The following is a 21548-nucleotide window of genomic DNA, read 5'->3' as shown; positions in this document are numbered from 1 at the left end:
TGTTATAACGACTTTATCTTCCAGTTTCACGTCAACGCACAAAGTTAAAGATTTCAGAACATTGTTCCGCGACGAAGCGCACAAAAATTAGAATGTAATTTTTGCACTGTCCGTATACGTAGCATGACGCATTGACATTCACAATACGCACTGTGCAATAGAAACAGAGGAAGTAGTATATAGGTTATCCCCCCTCTTTAAGCATCTGATTGGTGGATTAGCTCGTACTGGAAGATTGTATAATTTAATACTTACATAGAAAAAAAGAATATTCATTCAAGCATGTTTAATTTGTCTCATCTAAATCCTGCTGTAGTAAATGCTTTCATTTTGTATAAGAGATGTTAAATTTGCATCCGGGATAAAGAATATTATTATTATTATTATTATTACTATTATTTTTTTTTTATATTTCTTTTCATTCTTTAAATTTTTTTTTTTCATTCTGCTCAGAATTGATTTACATTAACCTGTCAGTTTCCCCCGTTGTTTATTACTTTGGATCAATTTATTTTATTATTATTATTATCTATACACTTATTTTGTTATCCACCCACTCCAACATTTGATTGAAAAATATATATACATTATCATTTTTATTTTTAGGTATTTTCTTTGATGCCTGAAGCCTTTCTTCGATTCAAAATTAACTATTTCCCTTCCCAATAGTGTCCACTGCCTTGAACTGTACAATGTCTCAGACTCTTTTTTCCCCCCATTTTTTCTCTCTTCAGATTGCAGATTTTGGTGTGAGTGACCGGTTTGAAGGGATAGACGCCCTTCTGTCTGATACAGTTGGCACGCCAGCATTCATGGCTCCTGAGACGCTACATGAGGATTCTAATAAATATGGCGGCCGAGCTTTAGACGTCTGGGCAATCGGGATAACACTCTACTGTTTCATGTTTGGTCAGGTGAGAAACCTTAAATCTAGACCTTTTCATATAAGCTTTTAAATAATGCTAAGCACGGGAAAACTTACTGAGCACAACTGGATTATTAACCAAAATACCATGCAATGTGTATGCTCATGGCAAATTCTTGGTTGGCAAATTTGTTACACAATATTTCCTGCTTAGCAATTTCATGGCGGTGGATGCCAACGTATTTTGCGTGTACGGTGCCCTGTAAAGCATGTATTCTATGGACCTACACATGTACATGTACATGTATTCTATTTCTGCATTTTACTTTTCTCAGATTGTGTAGTCCAATTATGGATTATTCATCGTGCGTGGACAGATTTTCTGCATCATCTCCAAAAACACTACCACCTTTTGAAATGAAAATTCCACATACGAGTTTCATTGTATGTATCTACCATTTGGATTAAAGACACTGGACACTATTGGTAATTGTCAAAGACCAGTCTTCCAACTTGGTGTATCTCAACATATGCATAAAATAACAAACCTGTGAACATTTGAATTCAATTAGTCGTCAAAGTTGCCAGATAATAACAAAATAAAAAACACCCTTGTCACACGAAGTTGTGTGCTTTCAGATGCTTGATAACGAGACCTCAAATTCTAAACCTGAGGTCTTGAAATCAAAGTCGTGGATTTGCTTCTTTCTCGAAAACTACGTCACTTCAGAGGGAGCTGTTTCTCACAGTGTGTTATACTATCAACCTCTCCCTGTAACTGGTTACAAAGTAAGGTTATATGCTAATCATTTTTTTGAGTAGTTACCAATAGTGTCCACTGCCTTTAAGAACCAAACATTTCCAAAAATCAAGGTATACTTTACATTTAAAGGAATAGAATACATGGCACAGTGACCAGAGATAACAATAATTAAAGCACAATGAGTCAATTGTTATTATTATAAAGAATCAAAGTGTAGACTTGAGTTTCTGCTGAGATGCCCAACCTACATGTACATGTATGTAGACCAGCTACACTGAATTAATGTAGCAGACATAATTTAAATGTGACCCGGTAAAATGCACGTCGATGAAAGTCACACCTGTGCGGCATTAGGCAGGTGTAATCTCATGATTTCTTGACACCAAGGCTGGCTCAGGGGGCTCCCTTTTCGCACAGAAAACTTTAACGCAATCTTCATACAGCGTGTGCCCTCGGCATAATAGTGCAAAAACTCCTCAGCCAATTACTTCAGGTAGTTCCGTGGCAAAGAAAAAGCTGGACACAGAAGGACACAGCAAATGACATGTTTTTGTTAGACGGGAATCACTCGCTAATCTTTTCTGATATTGTAAAGGATGGTGAAAGATTACTCAATTAAAGACATCGCACCATTGGTAATGAAGGAGCTATTCATGATTTTTTGTCTACTGATTATATTACAAATTTCACAGCGTGTTGGTTGTGCTTAGTTTAATTTAGTGACATCTGTATACTCTTATTCCCTTGAGTGATTTAGCAGAATCCTTGCTCATACGTAGTCAACAAAATCTCTTTCATTTTTCCAATCAAGGTACCATTCCAAGATGATTTTATACTGGGTCTTCATAGCAAGATCAGGAACCTACCGCTGCCTTTCCCAGAAAAGTAAGTACCCTCCCAATTGTCTACCTCTTTCTCCCCCTCTCCCATCTCCTCATACACCATGTACACCTACTCCCTTCACACCGGCTCCTTGCCCATCCTAGTTGTTCCTTGACCCAGGGGTGGATTAACAAGGAGTTCAGAGTCTTATCTCTGATGGGACGTAAAGTTGTTGGTCCAATGTAACGCAAGGGGTTCGCCCCGGTGCTCCTGGCTGTGGCTACTAAATGCGCCGTAGCACCTTGTAGACCCTTAGGTGCTACTTAATTGGGTCTCAGAATTCATCACTGCAATAACCTATCTTTCTGAAAGTTTGTATATATACTAAGCGCCTTGAGTACCTTGTTTGGTAGATACGTGTGCTATATAAGACTTCGATATTATTATATTATTATTATCTTGAGTTAAGGCGAGTAAACTTCTAAGACTCTTTAATGAAATTGACCCAGGACAGTTCATTGTGGTGACCGGGCCTTCTCACACATTGGTCATATACTCTGGAGTAAACTACTCAATTCGATCTAGAACATTGTTTATCTAGAGACTTTCAATATACATGTAGAACTGAAGACTTTGCTCTTTAATCATACTATGTCTATCGAAGAGGAATTGTTTTAATGTTTATAATGTACTGTTTAGTATTAATAAATGTGTATAATAAGTGCCATTTGTATTCCACAAGTTGTAAAAAAAGTTATATTTTTAAAATTATTGCGCTGAAATGAATCAGAGAACACGACTCATCACAACATATGAGCATAAACAAATACTTCTTTGTTGTTGCTACAATTGTTGTTCCTTTGTAGAGTCCGCTAAAACATATTTTTGTCTGTAGACTTTTTCGAAGTTGCACTGCTCCTTTATATTTTGCTGAAAGCAGTTTCCAGACTTGTTGACAGTTCACCATTGGGTCATTTTCCCAGCGCTTTGAAGTACAAAGCAAACAAACTCAGGCTGTCTGTACTGAATGTTAAAAAGCTGACTGGAACTCAGAAAACGGATTGAAATAAGGTGAACCGTGCAACAGATTTGAAAAACACAGACTGGGGGGATGGCAAATACCATGGATGCCCATGTCCTGGTAAAGTTTAATTGAAAAATTAGCATTATGGGATTTGAGTCATTGCATTGTGAGGTATCAATGTATATTTGGTTTGCGGTGACACCATGTGTACATGTATATCTACTTGCTGGGAAGGTTATGTTTTATAATTCTACTATCGCGGAGTTCTGGAGACTTCTTTACAACCCAAGAGTTCAGTAATATAGTCTGCTGTGTTCGAAAATCTATTCATACATGTATCTAATCTATTTATTCTGTGGTAGTAGAATAACCGGCAAGAAGCTCTCAAAAGAACATAATCAACCCAGCAAGTATACACTTGGTGCTTACACAATCCAAATAATAATTTTTATACAACTTACATTTGCTTTAAAGACACTGGACACCATTGGTAATTATCAAAGACCAGTCTTCTCACTTGGTGTGTCTCAACATATACATAAAATAACAAACCTGTGATTTTTTTTTAGCTCAATTGGTCGTAGAGGTTGCGAAACAATAATGAAAACACCCTTGTCACATGAAGTTGTGTGCGTTCAGATGCTTGATATCTAGACCCGAAAATCTAATTCTGAGGTCTCGAAATCAAGTTTGTGGAAAATTACTTCTTACTCAAAGACTACGCTACTTCAGAGGGAGACGTTTCTCATAATGTTTTATACTATCAACACCTCCCCATTACTTGTTACCAAGTAAGGTTTTATGCGAATAATTATCTTGAGTAATTACCAAGTCCAATAGTGTCCACTGCCTTAAAAGAAGTGCCCATCAACCATGAACAAAAATCCTGCGTCTTTCTTTAAAAAAAAGGTTTAAGGCCTGGATTAGTACACATACCATGCATCGTTGTTCAGATTTGCAGCGATCAATCAAAATCAAAGGCTGGATTTTGAAGGATTAACTTGGGATGAACAGTACAACACGGTTAATATCAGCAAAGACAAGGTGTATGTAGACGCTCAATAAGCCTGCCAGTGGTAAATTGAGTCAATTATGTAGTGCTAGAATACCAATAGCGGACGTATCTCGTGTTTCACAATTTAAAAGTCTAAATCAGTTATCCGAGCGCTGTACTGTGCAAGAAGAAAAAAAAACAATTTATTTGTTCATTGTGCCAGGAAATTATTTGCACTTTCTGTAGTGGTGTGTTTTTCGAGTAGCACAAAGTCCCACAAAGACTTCCTTTGTGCTGCTAACCCTTGGGTCACATGATCAACGAAATTTTGACTCAATTATGTAAATGATTTCAAAAAACAATGTTGGAAGCATCTCTTGTTTCCAAAGTAAAAAAATAAAATAAAAAACACATGTGTTTTTCGAGTAGTACGAAGTTCCACAAAGACTTCCTATTCTCTGCTAACCCTTGGGTCACATGACCAACGATCAACGACATGATAAACCAATGTGTAGTGCTGGAATACCAGTAGTGACAGCATCCATGTTTCCACAATTTGAAAGTTTAAAACGTTTGTACTGTACAAAAAAAAAAAAAACTTATTTGTTCATTGTCCCAGGAAATTATTTGACTCTAGTGATGTGTTATTTGAGTCCTGCAAATACTTCCTTTTCACTGCAAACCCTTGGGTCACATGACCAGCAACATGTTGACGGAATGTGCTTTTGCGTTTGCCTCGGGCAAATACCAGCCTAAATGTCACGAGGAATTAGCGAGTACTTGATATTTACTTTGGCCTTCATTATTCAACGACCAAAAAGAATAGACATCAGGAATTTTTTTTCTCTTGTGTTTAATTTTTGTTTCCATGGATTTTTTTTTCCTGGATGAAGATTATAATGTTGTACCGGTAGATATTATCATGTTTTCAGTCACCTTAAAGGAACACGTTGCCTTGGATCGGTCGAGCTGGTCTTTGAAAAGCGTTTGTAACCGTTTTTTTATCAAATGCATATGGGTAGAAAGATGTTGTAAAAGTAGAATACAATGATCCACACAAACATGCCTCGAAAATGCGTGGTGACTCCCATAAATGGCCGACCATGTTAGTTCGCACAGTAGAAGGAAAACCACGCAGTTTCGAGGCAAACTTGTGTGGATCATTGTATTCTACTTTTAAAACATCTTTCCAACCATATGCATTTTATAAAAAACGGTTACAAACGCTTTTGTTTTGACCAACTCGTCCTTTAAGTTGAAACTTTTCGGAGCACTAAATTCCTTTCAATCCTCCATTTTCATAAAACAGAATAGACATCTGGACTTTTAATCTGCCAAATACATCTCCCTTGTGGTTTATTACTTGACAAAAATGAATGTAATATTTCTCATTTGCTACATTTAGTATCTCAGATAGCAATGTTTGATTCAGAGTGACAAAATTCCTGCTCAGTTTTGAGTATGATACATGTACATGTATGTACCGTACTTGGAAAGTTTTCAATTACGTTCAGTGCCATGAAGTAACGAAATAATGACAGAGCTTTTCAACAGTTCCAAATAATATGGTGGCATGATTGTGTTAACAGATAGTATTCCCATACGTATACATTATTACTAGTACATGTATATTAACTATGAAGCGTAAACACTCTGGGCATGAACATAAATGACTTGAATGTAGCTGTGTGTGTTTCCCCTTTTGCCTTGTACTTATTGGTCTTCAGGGAAGCTTTAATGCACACTTCCTATGTGGGTTATCATTTGAAACCATCTGTAAACGCCGTTCGTTAACGCTATGCATTTCATTTCTAATTATATATCGTTGATATTTTTTTCATTGCAGTAAACCGATTCCAGATGGCATAAAGGATCTCATTTTAAAAATGCTGGAGAAGGATCCAGATAAGAGAATTAAACTTCCTGAGATAAAGGTAAATGGTCAAGATCTTTTCCAGGTCATATTAATAGTTAGGCATGATCATGATGATATTCCTCTGATTTCTAATTAGTTTGCCCTAGTTTTGTCTACCTAACCCTTCACAAGTAGGTCAGCCCTGGTGCTCAAGAAAATTTCCTACTTTTTTTCCGAGGATCAAATATCATGCCTGCTTTGGCCTGATACTTTGGCCTTGTGTTGTAAAAGTAATTGTTTCCTTAATGAATGGCACATCAATGGGAGAAATATCAATTTCTACTAGAACATTTTCAAATGTACTTCCAAATATTTTCTTTTGTTTTTCTGTGCACTGCATGTATGTTATTTTGTCCCATTTTCAGAATTAGTTATAATTTATTTTGTATGCAGGATCAAATATTTTTTTATTTATTTTTTTTTTTGGGGGGGGGGCCCGCAAGACTACAAGACTGAAATCTCAAATTGTTTTCTGGACCAGATTTTTGTGTAGAAAACAACATCAATGATTTTGAACATTGACTTTTCTGAATGGCCCCTTAGTGTTAGCTCTTACCAGCTGTAAAGGGATTACTCCATCAAGTACCGAGTATCATGTGTTGAATACAACCTTTTCAGGTTAAAGATAATCTCTTTTGAAATGGAAGAATGTACTGCCTTTTTTTCTCAGTCGTAATTGTCATTGCTATCTCTGAATATTGAAATGTAGTATGATTGGCAACTACTTTATTAAAGCGTCTGCTGATCAGTATTCCCTGTCTTGGACCACAGTGTCTCTGTGCTTACGCTATGCACGTTTCTTCCTTCATGTTCATGTGGCCGAAAAAAGAAACTAAATAATGGAACTTTCCGTTGCAATGAATGCAGACTGAATAAAGTAGCAGCCTGGCAGAGATTTATATTCAAAACAGGGCTCCAAGAACTGCGGGAAAAACTCTTGACCTTTTTTCGAAAGCATTTTGAAATTTAAATGGTTTCCCAAGTTTGTTGTCTAAGGGCACTCATGTAGAGAGACGTAGCAAGATTTTCATTTTTGTTTATTTCATTTGTTTGTTAGTAAATTTGTAATGTGCCACTTACTTAACTTTGGCACTTCAAATTTGATAAAATTATTGACATTTTGTAAAACAAAATCCTGAATGTGTTTGCTTCACACTTGAACAGTATGTATGTTTGTAAGCTGTTAAAATTTGCATTGGGGCTAAAGAGTATTGTATTTGGTTTTACACTTGCACCCATGTGTGTAAAAGCACTGTATACTCAGTACTTTCCCAAGTCCTGTGAGTGAGTCCTCTTTTTTAACATGTTTGAACAAGGGGTTGTCATTTAATGGGGCTGTGTCTGTTTGCCTACATGTATGTGCCTGTCCAGTTTTCCTTTGCACCACTCGTCGTACATGGTATTCTGTATAATACATTTGTAAAGGTAATAAGTTAAACTAAGCTAAACAGGCCAGGAGTTTCATTTTTAAAAGGGAACTTCCATTGGAAAATCCGCAAGTATATGAGCATCTTATGAGGGGCACCAAGGCCAAGACCAGGGGTCGATGTCACAAAGAGTTAGGACTAGTCCTAATACATACAATACAATACTAGTCCTAACTTGGGGCTAGTCCTAGGAGATATTAGGACGAGTAACTCGCCCTAACTCGAGATAAGACTAGTCTTAACTCTTTGTGAAAATGACCCCTGGGCAATGAAGGCTGTATAATTACAGACCTACGTGTACATAAACTAAACTAAACTAAGTCTTGGGAGGGGCTGTGTCCTAGACACCTAAGCATACGACACATTTCTTCAAGATGCTTTACTTGTACCCATTTAAACCAACGCCCGTTAACCCCTGTTTACCCCTCAGGTACACCCATGGGTGACCAGACATGGAGAGGAGCCTCTACTGACAGAGGAGGAGAACTGCACCCTGGTTGAAGTATCCCAGGATGAAGTGGATACATGTGTCACAACTCTGCCTAAGCTTAGGACACTTGTGAGTACATATCATCACTGGTTCACACATATATTTATCAAGGAGCTATTTTCAATCATCTGAATTCTTGTAACATCGTCTAATGCACACTGTAAATGAAAATCTCTCTTCGCAGGCCTTGTAACTTGATGCAATTTTTACAGACAACTTGGAGGCAACCAACCGCAGTGCAAGCTTCACTTTGGTAGCACCTGAGTAGTTACTGAACAATGTCTTGCGCCTTGAAAAAAAATGTGAACAATGAAATGTGAATGCATTTTTTTCTTGGAGATTGCTGGGAACTGATTGCCTGTAGTTCGCCTTGTGTGACTTGGCCCATGAAGTTGTGGTGGTTCTGTAAAGAGCCAGTGATGTAACAACTTGACATTTCGATCAGTACGCTATGGTTGTCTTCATCATCTTCATAGAAAGAGATTTCATGTTCATGGTGTTGCTTTAAATCTTACCTGTTTGGATCTCCATCATTTAACATTTTAAATCGAACCAATCATCTAAGTTGATTATGTATTGATTGAGTATTTCATTTTGTTATGTATTTCATTTTGTTTCAGATATTAGTCAAAAATATGTTGAAGACCAAGTCTTTCGCCAACCCCTACAAGAGTAGATCAAGACACAGCAGCGCAAAAACAGGGCGAGTCTTATTGGAGCCAATCGACAGCCAAGTTAAGGCTTCTAGTTTATCGAGGTGAGTTTGAGACGAAAACAAGTTTGGAGTTGCTTGGAAGTCATGGCCCCTGTAACCTTTAAAGCCACTGGACACTATTGGTAATTGTCAAAGTCTAGTCTTCACAATCTCAATCTCAAAGTCTAGTCTTCACAATCTTGTTTATCTCAACATATGCATAAAATAACAAACCTATACAATTTTTTAGCTCAATCAGTCGTCGAAGTTGTGCGATATTAATGAAGAAAACACACCATTGTCGCACCATGGTCACACGAAGTTGTGTGCTTTCAGATGTTGTATTGCTTTCAGATTTCGAGACCTCAAATTCTAAATCTGAAGTCTCGAAATGGTCCATGTGTATTCAAGTTATCTACATTTACAGTGTACATGTTTTTTCCTTAAGCAAAGCTTCATAGTGAGTTAGATATGAAAAATAACCCTGGGTCTGAAACAATTTTTTGTGTGTATTTCTTCTCGTTGTTGCAGGCATTCATCGACAGATCTACCATGATTGTCATCATGGTCATGGGAGGTTGGAGATTCGCCAATGATCTGAATGCCACTGTAGAAGGGAGCTCATTAGTTCCAGTCTCTTTGGTTTCTGTAAAATGAGCTATGCAGGCCTTGCAGCTGAACTGCGTCTGGAGTGTGCATTGACTTCAGCCTAGCCATGTGGTTTTTTCAAGCAATTGATGTGCAAACTTGACAGCAGTTTGATAATGCATCTCAGGTTGAAAGAGCGCCCTCTTGGGGGAATTCCTGGTGTAATAAATGTTGATCAACAATAAGCGTTTTCCAGGTGCATCGGATTAAACTTGGCTAGTATCTTTGCATAGTAAAGACCGTTATCATGCTGTAATCTCTTGTGTCATGAACCCTGCATACAATAGTGGCAGTTCTATTCTCACACCATGAAAGGAACCAGACTATCTTTTCCTTCAAGCCTCAGTTTGGTTACATTGAGTCAAACAGAAGAAAAGCAAGATGGCCGTACCATGATAAAGGTCAAGCCGTGAGATTTAAATTCCATCATCAGCTTGTTGCGCCATTAGCAGTTTGGTTACATTAAAGGATTGTAACCTCTTTTTTTCTCGATTATGATTCTGTTTTATAGAATCGCTTGTTCATACCCTGACCAAATTATGTCACCGGTACCCAGTGTTGCTCAGACCTAATCAGGTACTTTGAAGTTGGATTAAATCATTATGGAAAAGCTCCATTAAAGAAAGAGGCTAAAGTGAAACATCCTTTTTTATCTGACGACTTACACCTGTTATCTCCATGTAATTCATGTTCCAAACAGTGGACTGATTCAGATCATACACAAACCAGTTGGGCTGCTGACTGCCCAAGGCAGATTCACTGTTCATCCATTAAGTTTAATGGCCAAAGTAATTTAATGTCAGCACACCCACTCTTTTAAAAGGATGTATACTTTCTGAATTATTGTGGCCAATCTCAAAAGTTCTTTAAAGGAGCTTTCCATCAACGTAACTCCTGACATCAAGTACATGTACATGTACATGTACCATACAGTGAATGAATGTACGTTCATACAAGCCTTACATTTCAAGCTTTTTGTTTACACCTATTAATCTTGTCTGGGTCCTGTCTATTCAGAACATAAAAATCAAATTTCTGTTTGACCAAAACGCCCAACCATAGTAGACTTGACCAATTACAAACGAAATCAGTGGGAGGAACAGCAGAAGAATGGACAGCTCATGTAAAAAAGGCATGTTGCATCATAATGCTGTTTAAAAATGATATTATGGTGTCCCACCATGGGCCATTACGCCCCACCCAATTAAGTGCCTGTTCCTTTTTTGATGGGAAGATGTATATCAGTTACATTTTGTAATTAATGGAGATGTTACATGTAGTATACGTAGAAAAAGAATTGGAGTGTGGAAGGTAACAAAAAGAATCTTTAGATGTGACATTCCTATTTTGTTGTTGCTGTAAATGAAGAACAGAAACACTGCGATACCAAATATTAATTTGATTTTCCTTGCAATCTTAAAAGATATTGAATTTTAAAAGTATTTTGTTTTGTTACTTGATGTTTATGAGTGCGGATCGCTCATTTTTATACACAAGAAGATAATGCTTTCTCTGAGGGATTTCTACAAAAAATATGTTCTTTGGATCAAACTGTTGAGGTCTTTGTACAGATTTTGATACTAAACATGAACTCTCAATGTTTTGGGTCCAGAATTACTGAGAGATTTTCTCGGTAGGTACTCTTTTAAACCAACATGAATGGTCTTAAACATTCCTTAAAATACTTGCATTTCCTTGGATGTATGAGTTTCTGGTTAAAGCAATGTACATCAGACATCAAGTTGGAAAACTTATTTACATACGTATGTTCAGGACCATAAGGCCATTTGTAATTTACATGATTTCATAAATTTGCTTTTACATATTTTGGAGCTTTTTGAGCTTAATGAAGTTTATTGATCAAGAGTGGTCTTAAGAGTATTTGTTACGCAAAAGGAAACATAAATTTTCATTTTCATTTATTGACCATTATGAGTATGAAATTGCAAGTAAGACCTTATAGCACTGAGGCAGCGATATGTTGTAGCAACATGGAGATTTGTGGTCCTACAAAGGAGTAGCAAGTGCTACTCTTACCTTGTTGAAATTGCACCCAGTGCATTGTTCAGTTTTACTTAAAAGTAAATGAAAATGTGTTTTTTGCGAAAGAGCTTTGGACACTGAAAGTAACATGAGTTGCCATGGAATTGCCCATCAGAAAGATAAGGTGGAAATTGAAGTACATTTACAACCTACGTTAAAGGCATTGGAAACTTTTGGTTATTACAGTGTACTCAAGATAATTGTTAGCATAAAAACTTACTTGGTAACAAGCAATGGAGAGCTATTGATATACATCTCTAACCCTACCTATACATATGTAAAGAGTCTAAAGTACTGGCAAGGCAACCAGAGAAGAAAGACAAGCAAAATTAAATAAAAGAACGAGACTTAAGCTTTGTACAGCCATGTCTGTTTAAGGAACAAGTTGGTTTGAATCGGTCGTGTTGGTCTATAAAAAGCGTTTGTTATAAAATGCATATGGGTAGGAAGACGTTGTAAAAGTAGAATACAATGATCCACACATACATGTCTCGAAAAAGCAAGATTTTTCTTTTACATCGTCAACTAGCATGCTCGGCCACTCATGGGACTTAAATTTTTGACTTCCATAAATGGCCGACCGTGTTAGTTCGCAAAGCAAAAGGAAAACCATGCAATTTCGAGGCTAATTTGTGTGGATTATTATATTCTACTTTTAAAACATCTTTCCAATCATATGCATTTTATAACAAACGGTTACAAATGCTTTTTAAAGACCAACTCCAAGGCATGTGTTCCTTTTAAAGACCAACTCCAAGGCAACGTGTACTAACATCTTGCAATCTATGTATCATTTGAGAGAGCAGTCGGAGCCGGGCTAAATTTTTAATACAAGGATATCTCCTCCCATAGTTGGAAGCTTTTTCCTTTTCAGTGATCCGCTGATTTTTATTAATACTACAAAATTGCTGCAGGTTTTAATTGATGCTGGCATTGTAATTGTTATTATTGCATAGAACAAAAGAAAGCGTGATAAATATGATGTGGCAATTCAGGCATGCTTGTTTAATTTATTGCAAATTCTTTAATAAGTGTTCATTTAGAAATTGTTAGTTTTCCTTAGAATATTATTTTTAATTTTATTTTCAATAGGTGTGGAATGGAAAATCTTATGTCATAACTATCTTCTTTGGGTTATCAATGGTATTGATTTGATATGGCAATGTTAACTCAGCTCAGTGGTCGTGTGTCTATTAAATATCTTGATTTAACTAAAAATGAGACAAAACACTTCATATTATGCTCATCAATTTTTACCACTTTTTCTGCCATACCTTACCTTTGTTCACTTACCCTTTAAATGGCCATTAAAAAACATCAATATTTTACGAAGACCTTCATATACGTTTTCTGGATGAGTTTATGTGCCAGGGGAACAAAAACAAATCACAAAATACGTTCTGTTTTGTTTTATATGTTGATTCGTAGAGATTCATTTTTACCTATTTGGAGGATCTGTTCTGCTGGGAATGCAAATATCGGTTCCAAAATCCAGATGGATTGCAACAATATAATTTCTTCACTATTGGGTTACTTGTATCAATTACCTTTATCAGGATTATTTTATGTTATGATTGTTGATGTATGTATGGCCATGATCAAGTAACAATTCTGTTGCCAATTTAAGGTTTAACAGTAAGCTGTGATGGTAGAGCCACAGTCTTTCCACTGAAGCCATCGTCAAATATTCATTGCACGATGCCTTGTCACAGAATATAAATGAGGCGAATCAGAGCTATTCCTTTTTACAGGGTGAACCCGAGTGAAATAGAAAAACTAGATTTAAAAAGTGATTGTATTCTGGAACAATGCATGAATGAAATGGTATCAGTATTTGTTTTATATAACTCACATAGAGATCTTTGTCATGTGATATTTTTTTTTTTCAAGAAACACAGAAATAGGCATGGAGATTTCTCCACATCCCACAATCTGTTGGCTCTATTTGGCCAAAAAAAAAAAATATATTCCAAACAACGGGGACGTCTCCATCTAGACACCAACCTTGTTTACCATGACACAACCCTGGGTTGTGTGGATTAATGGGTGCTGTACAATAATTATCCATATAGGACTCGTGGCAGTAAACATGGCAAAAAAATATGTATACAAAAAATGGAACATGATGCTACACATGTATTCCATGAATCAAATGACAAGAATCTGTGTGTGGTATATAAATTATTTTAATAGCCTCCTATATATTAACCTTCATGTAAAATGTTGGACATACCAAGCTTTGGACCAAAATATTGTTTTTTTTTACTCTATTGTCCGGGTCAACCATGAAAGTACATATGTAAATAATGTTATATTTATATTGAACTGTGAAATAATTAATATCATCTCATCAAGTGCTCAAAATTTCTTAATTGGGATGGATTCCCAACTGGTTAGCGTAAAGAAACTACTACTTTGAAATTCGAATTCTTAGTTGGAACGTGAAGATTTTGTTATAACCTGGCTCTGGCTATTTTTTTCCAGTAGCCACATCATTACTGTTTACTCTAAGCATGACGTTTTCTGAATGGCTGATGAAGCATAAGCCAATGCTGGAAGTGTGCTCCGACCAAAATTGTTCTTTGTAAAAAAGGAAGTTTTATTTTTCAGTAATTTCAACAGATTTATTGAAAACAAAAGTGTTTAAAGGAATATGACTTCTAGGGTGTTTCTATATCATATCGGTTTTAAGGCCGTTGTCCAGTCTGTTCTGAGTTTCTATATGAAGTATTACATTTACTTTATTAAGGGGAAGCAATTTTATTATGTCCTTGAAGTGTTTTATTGGAAGAAAACTGTCATATTGTATGTAAAAGTAACAAAACCTGACAAGTTGCAATAATTCATAAGTGCTAATGATAACTGTGTACCTGATATTTTTGAGACAGAAGTGAATTTTGTGGTCTGTGAAGAAATGAAGAGGGACAATAGAGCTGCTTTTATTTAAATTATTTATAACTGTACACACTTAACAAATAATTATTAGCTTGAGTAGAAACACATGTAGGATTTTTTTGCCGGGTAATTTCTCCCTGCAACACACATTTGCTGATCATTATCTGAACTCGAACACTGTGTTGTAACACTACATTACAAAGTGTGGACCTGAGAACAAAAGAAGTCTACATAAGGACTTGAAACATTGTGTGGACTTACATACAACCACACAGTGCTATTTTCCTAGTGTACAGAACAGAGACTGCAACACAGGGCTTTCTATTCAGGCAGGTGTTTCTACGAATGTATTTATTCCTAACGGTTTCAAAAAAAGAACCGCACGATGGAACATGTGGCTACATGAATGTGAACACTGAAGTGTATGTTGGTCGCAAACCTCAATGTACAAAAAATGTATGATCAACATCTAAGCTCATTTTTGTCACAGCCAAGTGAGTAGGCCAATTAATTGGCATGTAGCTGCCCCCAAAAATGTGTGCTGAAGAATTGAACATATGTAAGACAAAATTTAGTTTTGTTTTTAAAATTAATCGCTAGCCAAAGATCCATTTCTGAATAATAAGAATGGGGGTAAAGCAATTTTGTACACATTTGTTTTATTAAGGAAACAGAACAGTCCTTCCATGTATTTGTGCACTGATGCTCAACAGGTTACGTCCACTGTTTAATATCTACAAAGTAATTCTCAAGCTCATCTCGTTTTGTGTGTAGTTATTAACAATGTATGTTTAAATTTGATCAAGCATTAATCTGAAATAATGCTTATGTACATGTATACCACTGTGTTCCTACTTAAAATCCCAAGTGTTTACATTCAAAAGATATCAAGTAAATCTTTCTTATTTAAAAATGAAAACTTGAAAATATTTTACGAAAAAAATCCGTTTTTCCTTTGACCAGTTGACCTTACAGCAGCATGAACTAGGGATTTTATTGTCTTGGATTTGCAAAAGAAAATGTACAGTGTCATCAAGTTTATCTCACTGCAGAAAATTTACCTTTGACCAGTTATAGGAAATGTACATCCAATACACATGACAGTTTAGGCTTTAATAAGAGAGTTTAGTTTATGCTTAGAAAAGTAAAGCAAAACAAGTGTAAATTTGGTTATTCAACCACGCAGTGTAGAGACAAGCTTTTTTGTAAATTTGCCACACTTTTTTTTTGCTGGCAGCGTTTTTTGTTTAAAGCATGATTCAGAAAAGGAAAGCAAACATGTTTTTTTAACTCAAAAAAGGGACAGAAATGTAAAATTTATATATCAAATACAGGTGAAGGATTATAAACAACTATTTTTCGCTAACTTTCTCATGTGAAAAAACATGACGTAATTAAGAAAATTGATTCTATTTTTTCAAGTGTTAAATTTCAAGTGTCTTTATGAAGACTCTTAAACCAACCAAGGTATTAAATAAAAAATGCACATATAATGGTGAAAGAAATATGTGTGTGGTAATGTCTTTATTACAAGTAATTAAAACCTTAAACCATCATCACAGGCCTGGAATTACACAGAGGTCACGACCTCTGTTGCCCTGGTCTTGTCCTTGATGCCCTTTCAAAAGTTTCACACAGACTAAGATTTTCTGATGGAAGTGCCCTTTACAAAATTAAAATGGCCCTTGCCCTCTGACAAACGAAGTTCCAGGTCTGCATCAATCGACTACAACTTACATTGTTTAACATGTTGGCCAAGAAATAAACTTAACTTATCCAGTCCAATCAAAAACCAAATTTGTTTGAAACTTGCAACAGGACATTGCTTTGAAGAATTGTTTATGAGAATTTGTTGTTCTGTTTCAGATTATGCTGGAGTCAATATTGAGAATGTTTTGGGGAAGTCATTAGCTATGATAATGCCTTGCTCCGAACTTGTTGCGAGCTCCTCAATAAAACCAAACCAATAAATGACCAGACCAGAGCCAAAACGATTTACATAGCTCCATAATTGGTCTTTCATGTAATTCTCATGACTGTGGTCGTCACCAAACAGTGCTTTACTTTCAATCCAATTTACAATCCTTCCTCCAACAGCTATTGGCACTTGGAGTTTAATATCCGGCGTCTTGTCATAACCTTTCTTTCTCATATCGTCTTCGTCTAGAAACGCCAGATGATGATCCTGGAGGGTCTTTTTCAAGTGGACTTCCAGTTCTTCTCCAATGGAATGCTTAATACTGTCCACTACTGGTCCATAACTGGAATCCACTAATGAACACTGTTGTACCTCAAGAGAGAGTGCTGGGTCCATTATCAGACAAGGATCACGTAGCATTTTAGTCAGTCTGTTCTTAGAGACTGGTGCCTCACCGCCAGAAAGATGAAAGAGATATCTCTCCACTATAACACGTGCGAGAAGCGCAGGGCTCAGATCAAGCTCGTTGGCAAACTGCACTAATATCATGCCTTGGGTGTTGGAGGAATCTGCGCTACGCTGCTTGTACTGAGCATAATACTTCTGCGCTTTGTATGGGGAGCTGTAGACGCTATAGTTCTTCTTGGTCTTTAGTTGGACATACTGAGAGTAAATACTGATTAGTGTGTTGTGGGACACTGTCGGAAACACTTTATTGACCTCTGCCAAAGATTCTGTTGTGCCATCACACTGTTGTGTCTCAAAGCACTGAATGATCTCTTTATACTCGCTACGTTTCATCTTTGTACAGTGTCAACCGTTTCTTCTTCCTGCTTAATGGCTGTTGCTTCTTGTGTCTGTTTAGCCGTCTTTGCACTCTGTGTTCTGAGTTGAGCCTCAGCGATATCACCAAGTGCCTCCTGTATCCTCACAAGGAGTGCCTCGCCTCTCTGTACTACCTCACCGAGCTTATGGGCTGCCTCCTGATTCTCAACCTCAAGGTGCTTCAAGGATGCTTGCTGTAATTGAAGAAAAGCACAAAGTCAAATAAATGGTTAAGGCACAAAGTTCAATCATTTGATGCTTAAAATATCAATTAACGCAAACACCACAAATCCTGCATAATGTAACTGTAACACTTTATTTTGTAAGATAAGTGGCGTTAAGAAAGCAACAATTATTGTCCAGTTATTGTAAGCAGCATTAAAAAATCATGTATCATATACATTATCTAATTAACATGATCTCATAATGCTTGATCAACAATGTCAGAACCTTTCAAGTTGAAACAAAACTGATCAAGCACAATTGCACACTAACAACAAGCTTATTGTTTCCTCAAGAATTAAGTCATTTTAGGCAACCCTGTTGCTTGGGTTATTGGAAACAACATTGCAGTATTTGTACTTGACATCTAAACAAAATTTGCTGCAGAGGAATCAAAAGTAAACTAATCATGATGTTTTTACCGGTAAGTTGTTAACTACATACAGCACAAAGTTGATATTTCACTTGTCACCTTTAAAAGCTTACATCTTTATCAAATATGGGTCGAAATAAATGGTCAATATTCCAAATCAAACTCTGAAATTTCTTTCTGACCTGAAGTTCAACCGTTGATTCTTCACTCGGCAGCGAGTCAATTAGAACATCAATATCTTTGGCCGTCCTAGCAATGAGTTGAGCAAACAGCTGGGTGTAGTCCTCTTGCGGACCATGTCCAGGCTCCTGCTGAAGTGTTACTCCTTGCTTCTCAAAGCCAGGAAACTTGGCTGGTGTGGCGCTTTGTTGAAGGACACCAATGCTGTTACAGAAGTGTTCTGCAAGCTATAAACATGGTAAGAACAGGAAATTAGAAATATGGTTTAGAATGCTTTATGATTTTTTATGAAGAACTACTTTCCTTATTTCATGACTGTAATAATTGTATACCATTTACAAACGAGGAAGTTTGGCAGCTACATGTATGAACTAGAGTGTGGCCTCAATGATTTGTTATACATGAAATAAATTAATTTATTATTTATAATTAATCAAATTCAAATTAATCAAAACGAGACATACCATTCGGTAGAATTTAGTAGGAAAGTGGTGGAAAGATACATAAATCTTTCCTCCAATCCTGCAAACTTTGCTTTTTGTATTACTTGCACTGATTTAGATTGCAATCGAACCACCCCACACTACAGGCAGCAGTGTTGTTGTCAATCATCAGCCAACAAATTAAACACAAAAAAATACAAAAAAGTAATGTCCGAAAATTGGGCAACAATTTTATCGTTTATTTTCTCCGGTGTTTTGGGAAAACGGTCTCTGGGAAATGCAATACAAGTCAACACAATATAAGAAACCATTTAATGTTAGTGTATGAATACAATATCTCTCCCAAGTATTATAAAATAGCAAAGAAATACCTGATTGACAGCGTCTTGTAATTGAGTTACTCTGTCAGCCATGTTTTCATTTTCATGTCTAGTTTCATGGACTGACGATTGGTGGCGCTGTTTGCATTACTAGGGGAAGTGGGCGTGTGTGTTTGGGTTTCTTGGTTTTCCTTTGGGGGCGTCCAGCACTCCAGCTACTTTTGAAAGCTCTTCGAAATCAAGAGTTTTTGTAACACGAAAGGTCAACTAAAAAAAACATACTCCGTATTGTATTAATTTTCAGTTTACATATGCCTCACCAAGTCTCAATATCTTAAAATATTGTGTTTTATTCGAGTGAACAGCGCCCTCGGTGTCATGTGACACTACGTCATAATTTCCAGCATGGCCGAAAGAAAAACTCGAGAAGTGCAGAAATGACGCCATGGAAAAGTGCTTAAAACTCACTTTATGAGGACCCTAATCTGTTTCCACCAGCACTTATTTTGACAAGGTACGTATTCTCATATAATGTTTGTTAATGAAGTTGCAAAAAATGCTTTGCAGAAGGTGTATTAGAAGAGTGAAAACTATTTATTTTGTGTCTCATTGATTAAAGTTTTTCAGGCTGCCAAGGTTGAAGAGGGCGCACTTTAAATCACCGTGGCGGTATTTTGTTTTTGTAAAAAGGTGGTGTGGTTATTTTGTAAAATGAACATCTAAGAAGTTTTCTGTATTGGACCAGATAAAAATTAAAATTAAAAAGTGTATGTTCAGACAACTAGGAAATGATGAAGGTCCTTTTGAGTGTTTCTTGTTCAAACATAATTTGATTATAAAGCATACAGACTAAATTTTAAAACAACATCTGATAATTTTGTTCCGTGTAAGATGAACATCTAAGAAGTGTTCTGTATTGGACCAGAAAATTAAAATTAAAATGTGTATACTAGAATTAGACAATCAGAAAATGATAAAGGTTTATATTATGTGTTTCTCGTTCATTCAAACATAATTTGATTATGAAATTAAAAACTTAAAAAGCTCAAAAAGGGGAGATTCACTTAACTTTAAAACAACATCTGATTATAGATTATTTTTTTCATAGCTGGATAGGTCTCTTGGAGACATTCAATTTGACACCTCATTTGTTGGGGTCGGGTCATGCAAACCCAAGTTACGCTAGATCAACAGTTCAACAATGTTTCATTGTTTTCATTAACAAAAAGTGTGATTTTTTGTAACTAATTAAATTATAAAGCATACAAATGCAGGTCAGTTTATAAATATAAAAAGATGAATTAAATTTGTTTGATTTATTTTTTTAATTAATTTTTGTAATAATTGTATTTGTTTATTATAATAAACTGTACAAAACTAAGTCAAATATTGTGTTTTGTTTGGTATTTTGTTTAAGTATAAGCTTGTTGGCCAGTCACTGTATCAACTGCATGCATAGCGTGACCCCAGCCCATTAAAGTTTGGAAAATTCCCCCCGTATCGCTGTCTTGAACATTGAAAAGGCGATCGCGACAGACCGCGATGGCCAATCGTTTTGGGAAAAAAATCATTTGATAGCTTAAAACCTACTATTTTGAGTTGTCATTCAGGTACAAATGCCTCCTTTTATATATTCCAATTTTGCACTTTTTCGCACAAATGTGCACATACCAGTTTTTTTCTCCATCAACACTTCAACAAATTTCGTGCGATTTCTCTGCGATGGGCATACAGTGAACGATTTCGCCTGTTTCACATCGCAATTTGTTTTCATGGGTGAGAATGGTTTTTTTTAGCAGGGTTGGATTGGTTATTGTTTAGATAAAACAGTTTACTCGACAGGCTGAAATAAAGGAATTGTGAAATCATGTAAAGTGCCACAGTTTTTTGTATCATATTTTGCAATCCAATTTGCGTTGCATATTTTGCAACATTTATGCTTGATACATAATTATAGATTTTTATTTAAAACCATTCATTAATAAAGTTTTCCGCAAGCAAAACGATGCAAAATTAATCAGAAATCACCGTCGACAACTTACCTTTTCTTCCGTGATGTTGAATACTTTTCACCGTACTCTGGTCAGCTGGTAGTAGGGCAAAATTGACCAATGACACCGAGCTAGATTTAACTGTGAATAATTTTTGTTTTCATGGGTGAGAATGTTTTTTTTTAGCAGGGTTGGATTGGTTATTGTTTAGATAAACAGTTTACTCGACAGGCTAAAATAAAGGAATTGTGAAATCATAAGTGCCACAGTTTTTTGTATCTTAGTGTAAGCTTATTGTGGTTGTATTTTTGTTGTCAATCTTTTTTGTCTACATATACAGTAGCATCTTTGTTGTATCTCATCGTGAGTTGATTCTAGAACACTTCTTAAGACTTCAGCTTACTTTTGTCTGTCAGTGTGACTCGTTTGACTGCAAAATATCCAGTGTCATCTCAGCTGTGAAAAGAAATGAGAACAATTCGGCCAAAGAGACAAGCTGTTGCATACAGCGTCCTGGCCCTAAAAACTTTGTGATGTTGGTATCATTCATTGTGATGAACACAACTTTGACTGCATTTAAACACAACAGCTACATCAAACCAGCAGCATGCAGAAGAAACTGGATACATTCAGTCCTGCAGGATTTAAATTCAAGACCACAGTAGAATGGGGAGATCTAGCAAGACAGATGACAAG

The 21548-nt window shown here is 36.2% G+C and overlaps 3 protein-coding genes across 6 annotated transcripts in view; 1 reads left to right on the top strand and 2 right to left on the bottom strand.

Moving 5' to 3' along the window:
* LOC139937986 (calcium/calmodulin-dependent protein kinase kinase 1-like) overlaps positions 1 to 13494 on the top strand; it is a 58705-nt gene extending 45211 nt beyond the window's left edge. For all 4 annotated transcript variants that reach the window (XM_071933306.1, XM_071933303.1, XM_071933305.1 and 1 more), the window contains exons 11-16: positions 735 to 914; positions 2440 to 2513; positions 6315 to 6402; positions 8241 to 8369; positions 8921 to 9057; positions 9526 to 13494. In XM_071933306.1, the coding sequence (XP_071789407.1) occupies positions 735 to 914; positions 2440 to 2513; positions 6315 to 6402; positions 8241 to 8369; positions 8921 to 9057; positions 9526 to 9550 (633 nt within the window). In that variant the 3' untranslated portion in view covers positions 9551 to 13494. The remainder of the gene's footprint in view (positions 1 to 734; positions 915 to 2439; positions 2514 to 6314; positions 6403 to 8240; positions 8370 to 8920; positions 9058 to 9525) is intronic.
* Positions 13495 to 13635: 141 nt separating this feature from the next.
* LOC139937987 (CDAN1-interacting nuclease 1-like) lies at positions 13636 to 17299 on the bottom strand. Its single transcript, XM_071933307.1, has one exon. It carries the CDS (start codon positions 17297 to 17299, stop codon positions 16448 to 16450), a length of 852 nt encoding a protein of 283 aa, XP_071789408.1. The 3' UTR covers positions 13636 to 16447.
* LOC139937988 (mediator of RNA polymerase II transcription subunit 21-like) lies at positions 17296 to 18968 on the bottom strand. The gene is made up of 3 exons (XM_071933308.1): positions 18913 to 18968; positions 18101 to 18325; positions 17296 to 17517 (listed from the first exon to the last, which is right to left on the bottom strand). Exons 1-3 carry the CDS (start codon positions 18952 to 18954, stop codon positions 17296 to 17298), a joined length of 489 nt encoding a protein of 162 aa, XP_071789409.1. The 5' UTR covers positions 18955 to 18968.
* Positions 18969 to 21548: the final 2580 nt, after the last annotated feature.

The sequence above is a fragment of the Asterias amurensis genome, chromosome 6 (assembly GCF_032118995.1).
Source record: "Asterias amurensis chromosome 6, ASM3211899v1".
Taxonomy (NCBI): Eukaryota; Metazoa; Echinodermata; class Asteroidea; order Forcipulatida; family Asteriidae; genus Asterias; species Asterias amurensis.
The sequence above is the reverse complement of the archived record's forward strand: the minus strand, read 5'-3'. Positions and strand labels throughout refer to the sequence as shown.